The 7,282-nt window shown below is 35.8% G+C and overlaps 1 protein-coding gene across 1 annotated transcript in view; it reads right to left on the bottom strand.

Moving 5' to 3' along the window:
• Positions 1-207: 207 nt before the first annotated feature.
• prkd3 (protein kinase D3) overlaps positions 208-7,282 on the bottom strand; it is an 82,653-nt gene continuing 75,578 nt past the window's right edge. Inside the window, exons 16-19 of the mRNA XM_081347630.1 lie at positions 5,923-6,021; positions 5,002-5,269; positions 3,123-3,208; positions 208-3,033 (exon numbers count right to left, since the gene is read on the bottom strand). Of these exons, the coding sequence (XP_081203756.1) occupies positions 2,860-3,033; positions 3,123-3,208; positions 5,002-5,269; positions 5,923-6,021 (627 nt within the window). The 3' untranslated portion in view covers positions 208-2,859. The remainder of the gene's footprint in view (positions 3,034-3,122; positions 3,209-5,001; positions 5,270-5,922; positions 6,022-7,282) is intronic.

The raw sequence follows: 7,282 nt of genomic DNA, 5'->3' as shown, positions 1-7,282 counted from the left end.
TGAAACTCTAGATGGCGCAGGCTGATTGGTCCTTAACTTAATCTGCTTGCTATCACATTGTTCTCTATAGGGCACCGCTGATTTGTACTCCAGTAGCATATTTTTTATATATACATATTATTCAGAAACCCTTCACCTTCCCCAGCTCCACCTATATAGATCGTCTACAGATCTGGTAATACATTTATGTACAGCAGCAACATGTGTAACTTGCTCACCGCAGAGTGTCGTGTATTTATTTGCAATAGCAAGTCCCATACTAGATCTATTCCACAAAGACCAAATATATCAACATTGTCATACACATTACCATGCCAAACACTGATGACAGAAATTTATTTCTATAATACATACACTTCTTGTAAAAAAAGTGGTGCTAGCCCACAGTTGCCAGGGTATTAAAATGAAGTTGCTAAAATATTCTAAATGGTTTTAGTGGGTTGCTACATGGTTGTTTGGCACAACTCCAAAGAAGTAAGGGTCACGGAGACGCGATTTTAAAAATGCTGTGCTTCTGTGAGGAGTGGCGCAATGGTCAAAGGCGTCCATTTAGCGAATGTTTAAACAGAAAAATAAAACAATTGAAAAGCAATGCAATAAAGCACAAAAATGTGTTATTTTGATCTGCGAGTGCTTGGCCAGTGCTCTCACTTGAATTAGGCTATACTTGAACACAACAACATGCAAAGTGGACATTGCATCGCTAGAAACGAATAACTGAATGCAATTACACAGATTGGCTGAGAACTCACAGCTAGAATCACGTAATTATGTTTAAGTATTTCTGGCCTTATGCTTTGTTCACACATGGCAATTTACTGGTAATGTTATAACTCTTCATCCCTGCAAATTTCCAGAACTGTTTTACCCGTATTTCTCAAAAGGTCTTGTTCACACAAGATCGGTAAACAGAAATTTTGCAGAAAGAACTAACTGTGTGAAGCTGAGCCTAGTTTCTCCAAAGTTTTATTTCTCCATTCTGTCACCTGATTATGTTTTGGTTCCTTGCTTTTGGCTTGCTTAGTTGGGGACACTTCATATTCAACAATATTACTGCTCTGCTTACACTGACACCATTATATGAGAACTGAACTGAGCTGGACGATGGCATCACTGTTTTCTCCAGAACGGCTGTATAGATGAAGTGAACTAAATTAATACCTTTTTTACAACAAAATGAAACATCACTGAACTTACTTAAGCTGGACTATGACTTTGTTGCATTATTTTCCTGTTATCTCTGTAAACAATCAGTATTGTAAAAAGTGCTATATAAATAAAGGTGACTTGACTTGACTTGACAGCTTATGATATTCTGGTCCTTAGACATGATATGACCAAGGTCCCTCAAATATTTGTCCACAGTATTTTCCCACCAATTTATGACCTGCCGAGGCTATTTGTAAAATCAATCTCTCCTTAACAAGGGGCAAATCCAAAACCTTAAAACTGAAAAATCACCCCACACTCATGGAGTGTATTTTTTTTTTTTTATTGAATCAGGATGTACTAAAATATACAGAACACTGACACTTGCCAATCCAGCGGCAACATAGAGGTGCAATGATTTAGAGAAATTCTCGATTCTTTTCTCCCAGATTTCAATGTGTATGGAACAGCTTTCATTTCATGGACGGTGAAAAGAAACTGCATAGAAATGGCTTATTTTACCCTGATATTCGTTAATTCTCGCTAGGGTGTGTGTGTGTAGAGGAATGTGGGTACAATGTACTGCCCACTTTCAGAAACCCAATTCATCCAGCTTTATTTTAATGTTGTAGGTAGTATTTACAACAAAAAGTCCAAAAATATTTTTTCCGATTTTCCAGTTCTGGGATTCATAGTTAGAAAGGTTCATTCTTTGGTACAGCACATACCAAAAAAAAAAAAAAAAAAAAAAAACGAAAGAAAGAAACAAAAGAAAAGAAAAAAGATAACACTGTTCATCTTCTTTCTCTAATAAAAGTTGTTAGCAGTTGTTTTCAATACATTATTTTTTTTTTGTATTAAAAAGAGCTTTGCTAATAGGTCATAAAGCTTTCTCACAGTAGGCGTTTGACCAACACATCTCTCTGCACTGCTTAGCTGTTATTAGACTTTAAGACTGCAGTATGAGGAATAAATAAAAAGAATGGCTCTGTAAAGAATGCAGCTGAGGACAACAGCTCTAAAACGATGTAAGAACAAGAGTCACGACAGACACAAATGTCTTTGGTCCGAGGAAGATGCTATCTCCCAATCCATCTGACAGATTCAGTTCAGACATTTATTCAGAGTTTAAACACACTGTAGATTAAGTGTGGTTCTCGTTTTATCCGCCGATCCTCTGGGTTCTTGAAGAATGGTGTGCTGTCATCTCACATAATTCATTTAATTGTACCAGCTGCAGTGGTTGTATTGTTTAGTGCAACAACAAAAAAACGACCCTTTTGAAATCATTCAATCTGCTGTAAAACGTATGTCGTAAAATGAATTAGAAAATAATATAACAGGAATTAAAAAATGCATGTTCCAGTTTGATGCATTCAAAATGAAAGGCTGTGAACGACCACATCGCTCTCTCTGTTACTATCCTCTGTGTGATTGTAACGTGAGTTTCTGACATAGTGAACACACACCTCGATAAGAAACAAACACAACAGCACCTTTTGGAAAAGAATGCACTTCCAACATGGAAATCCACAGTTTCCATGACTCTCGCTGACATCCCGAGAGCGCTCAACCTCGCTGGCCTCGAGACAGTTTGCTCTCCTCATCGTCCGCTTCCGATTGCTGATGTGTTTCAGTCTCCATAGCGACACACCATTAACAGGTTGCTGTCTTCAAATGACCCCGTTCTTAGTTCAGCTCGTATGGCCACTAGGGGTCCTCGTCCATATCGTCCAGGTTTGGAGCCATGATGAAGTGCTTAGGGTACATCAGACTGTGCTCGAAAGCGTACTTTTCCCAGCGTGCGTCATCGCTTTCGTGAGTGATGTAGCGCTCCCCTCTGCGCGTCTCAAACTCTCGCAGATCAAGCCACGTCTGGTAGTCCTGGGACAGCACAGACATGGACAGGTTGAGGTATAAAGTTACAATAAAACTTTCAGAGAAGGGATTTTACAGGTCTCTAGGCTCCTTACCTGTAGCCATGGATGACTGAGAGTCTTATCCACACTGTAACGCTTCCTCATCTTCACTTGGAGAAGATTGTTGATCAGATCTGTAGCTATGGAGTTCAAATACATGATAAGGATGTTACAGAATTACAGATCTGGGCCGCATTTACCAAAAGAGTTATCTGAACACATAACAAAAAAGTGAGCTGTTAGTATACTTCGTTTCAATTAAAAATAAGACAGTACGCATTCAGTCTAGTTTTATGTACATATCAGAGATATACTTATAAGAGTTATAAGAAAGAGTTACAATTATAGAAAAATAAGACAAGAATACTTGGCATATACTGACAGTTATACAGAAAATATATTTGGCCTACTTGAAATGTATAATCAACCCTAGTAAAGCCTGACATGGAAAAACAGTCCATAGAAAAATCCATGTATAAAAAAAGATTAAATGCTGATAGACTATAATGTAAATAATTCGATCTTTATAGCAGTATAACAGACCACTTACATAAAATGCATATAAATATCAGTTGCCATTCTATATCTGCTAATAATATTTATTAAGTCTGATATTTAAATGTTTAGTTTTATGATCAAAGCTCTGTAGTTTTTATTGAGAGATGAACAAATAAACATTCATCAAAAGCCTGATGGATCATATTTGATCCTCAAATTTGAACAATAATGCATGGATAATCAAGTAAACCAGGTTGCTTCAGTCCAGCAGGTGTTTATTTTGAAATATTACTAAAAATATAAAGGTTAATCTTACGTTTACTTTATAAAACTGATTAAAGATTTCACAGCAAAAAGAAGGTGAAGGTGGAGGTTTGTACAATTATACTAAAAGATCTTTTACTTGCTAAAAACGTATAAACTATAATCAGGCGACAGAAGGCATGTGGTGGATTGTGCGCAAAAGGTTTTTTCTTCTGCTCACCAAGGATGCATTTATTTGATAAACAGCCCACAGTAGAAACAACAATATTGTGAAATATTGTGTAATACCGTGAAATTTAAATGTAATTTATGCATTTAAAATATAAAATGCAATTTACTCCTGAGATGCAAAGCTGAAATTTCACATGATCCTTCAGAAATCATTGATGCTAATATGCTGCTCAATAAACCTTTCTTATTATTATCATCAATGTTGAAAACAGTTGTGCTGCTTAATATTTTTGCGGAAACCGTAATCCTTTTTTTTTTAAGATTATTTGATGAATAGAAAATTCAGAACAGCATTTATTGGATATATAAATCTTTTTCAACATCATAAATGTCTTAATGTCACTTTTATCAAATGAATAAAGCCTTGCACAATAAAATTGAATTACTGACCCCCAAAATTTGGAACGGAAACAAATATAGAGCTGTACAGAGGGTTTCTTCACACACAATTCAACATTAAATCCAACTAATGTAATGATGAATTTAAGTATAATTGCTCCCACAAAAATAAACCAAGCTATAAAACTAAATTCGTAATGATGTGAAATGTAGAGACAGAGAAATGACATTTATAGAGTTGTAGAGGAGTAGGACAGACTGAAATTGGGAGAGGCTGGTATAATCTCTCAGGTCTCGGGCGGAAAGAACTATTCTAAACACACATGGGGGTGGACAGTCTGCTCGCTGTCTGACACACATCTAGACATCTCCCTCTTTCTACTGCGGCGGAAGACAGAAATCACGCAGTATAGCACATATTCATATGAAAAACACCTTAGTCGTTTGTAAAACAAAGTCATACATTATTGCCTTTATATTTGGTTGCAACTGGTGCAAATGGTTTTTGTAGCAAAAACATGGTGGTGCTGAGAAAACAGATTCATTTTTTAGAAAGTAGCTGTGTATGAGTTCAGGTAAACCAGTAAAGCAGGGGACTTACCATCTGCAGAGATCTCTTTCCAGGGTGTTGAAGGGTACATGAACGCTGCGTTCTGGATTTGGTCATTAATATCCTCGTCCTCATTAAAGGGGAAGGTGCCACTCAAACTGACGTAGATAATGACTCCCACTGACCACATATCGAGGGAGCGGTTGTAGCCTTTGCTGCGCAGCACCTCCGGGGCCAAGTACGCTGGTGTTCCCACCACTGAGCGCCGGAAAGATTTCTCCCCGATGATCCGAGCAAACCCAAAGTCACACAGTTTTACCTGGAACATGAGAGCAAGCGGTTGAGTTTGGTCATGTGTTGTTACAGGGAATTTCAAATTTGGATTACCAGATGTGACCCAAAGCATTTACTCGAACGAGAAGTTAATACTTCAATATAAATATAATATTTTGCAAATAAAGTGGTAAAATATGTATTGCAATCACACCTCTTCATTAAATTGAGGTTAAACCACTGGAGTCACATGGATACAGTACATTCATGTAAATCAATATTTACTATATAGCAAATATCAGTGATTATTTATATTGCTGCAAAACATAAACATATTATCACCCAGCTCTTTGTATAAAGTATGTTCAGAACTTTATCTGCAGTCATAACAGTATACTCACTTAAAGCGATATATACTATAGCAAATCTCAACAGCCTGCTTGTTTGTGTAGTCCCAAAATGAAACTATATTATCGTCTAGCTCTAATCTGCTAAATGTCACTATAAGGCATGAAGATAATTATAAACATTAACATCATGATTTTCTGTAAAGCAGCTATGAAACAATGTGTATTGTGAGAAGTGCTTTACAAATCATTTTGACTTCACTTTAAAAAACCCAGAGGTTCCCCAACTCCACTTATGTGTTATTATTTAGTAATTCCTCAAGGATAGCATGGTTTATTCACTGTTGTTTACCTGAGGAAACGGCTCCGCAGACGCCAACAGCACATTTTCTGGCTTCAGGTCACAGTGAACAATGTTCTTGAAATGGAGATGTCGCAAAGCCACAAGGATCTATGACAGTAAAGCAGTCACTTAATTCCATGCATTCATCAACTGGATGGTGTTTCTAAAGCTTTAACTGGCCATCAATGTAATATCCACTTTAGATGTCAAGAATAACCTTTGATTTGTTTCTGATTATCATCAACAGAAACTTTGAAACACTGTCATGTTGCTCTATCTGATTGAATAAATCAGAGAATTTCTAAATGAGCAGCTACTGTAAAGGTTTCATATGACAGTTTGACATATGACAAGTTTTCTAGCTTTCTGGACTGACATTTTAGGGTAATGCCAGTAACACACAGTAACAATTCATAACATCACATCCCATGGATATTACACTTAATCATAGTACTGTTCCAGATGTAAAGATTCAATTTTTTTTTTCAACAAAATGGAAGCAGAGAAACAGTGACAACATGACTGGTTGATGGGTGGTTAGAGAGATGGTTGGTAAATTCTTGTTTAAGATTCATGCTGTGCAAGAAAAAGGTTAATCAACACAGTAAAAGGTAAAACAGGCAAGAGGAAATATAAAATTGTTTGATTAAGATTAAGTACCCAAAACAAAAACTCATGTCCATTATCCATTATTGACTTTATCCCATCTCATATTACATTACACTTAAAAGTTTGGGGTCAATTGCATTTTTATTTTATTTAAAGAAATTAATACCTTTATTCAGCAAGAGGCTACAAGTTGATCAAAAGTGACAGTTGCATTTTTACAAATAAAAAATAATAATATTTTTTTCTATTCTTAAAATAAATCCTGAAAAAATGTTTCACTGTTTCCACAAAAATATTAAACTGTTTTCAGTAATAATGAGCAATGTTTCTTGAGCAACAAATTAGAATATTAGAATGATTTGTGAAGGATCATGTGACACTGAAGACTGGAGTAATGATGCTGAAAATTCAGCTTTGATCACAGGAATAAATGATATTTCAAAATATATTACAATGAAAACAGTTATTTAAAATTGTTATAATATTCTACAATATTCTAGTTCTTACTGTATTTTTAAGCAAGTAAATGCAGCCTAGATGAGCAAGAAGTATTTTTCAAAAACATTAACAGATCTTTCTGACCCCAAACTTTTGAAAGTAGTGTATGAATGCTTTATTTGATAGGATGACACAGTTGGGTTGAACATAGACAACAATAGCAACAACAACGTTCATTCCTTTCAATGTTTAAACCAAAGCAAAGTCACTGACTATCAGGGTGAAATCACAATCATTCAATGTTTCCATTTACTTTCATAGA

Source organism: Scardinius erythrophthalmus (genome assembly GCF_964197995.2).
Source record: "Scardinius erythrophthalmus genome assembly, chromosome: 19".
In the NCBI taxonomy this organism is placed as follows: Eukaryota; Metazoa; Chordata; class Actinopteri; order Cypriniformes; family Leuciscidae; genus Scardinius; species Scardinius erythrophthalmus.
Note: the sequence above shows the minus strand (reverse complement) of the source record. Positions and strands in the feature narration are given on the sequence as shown.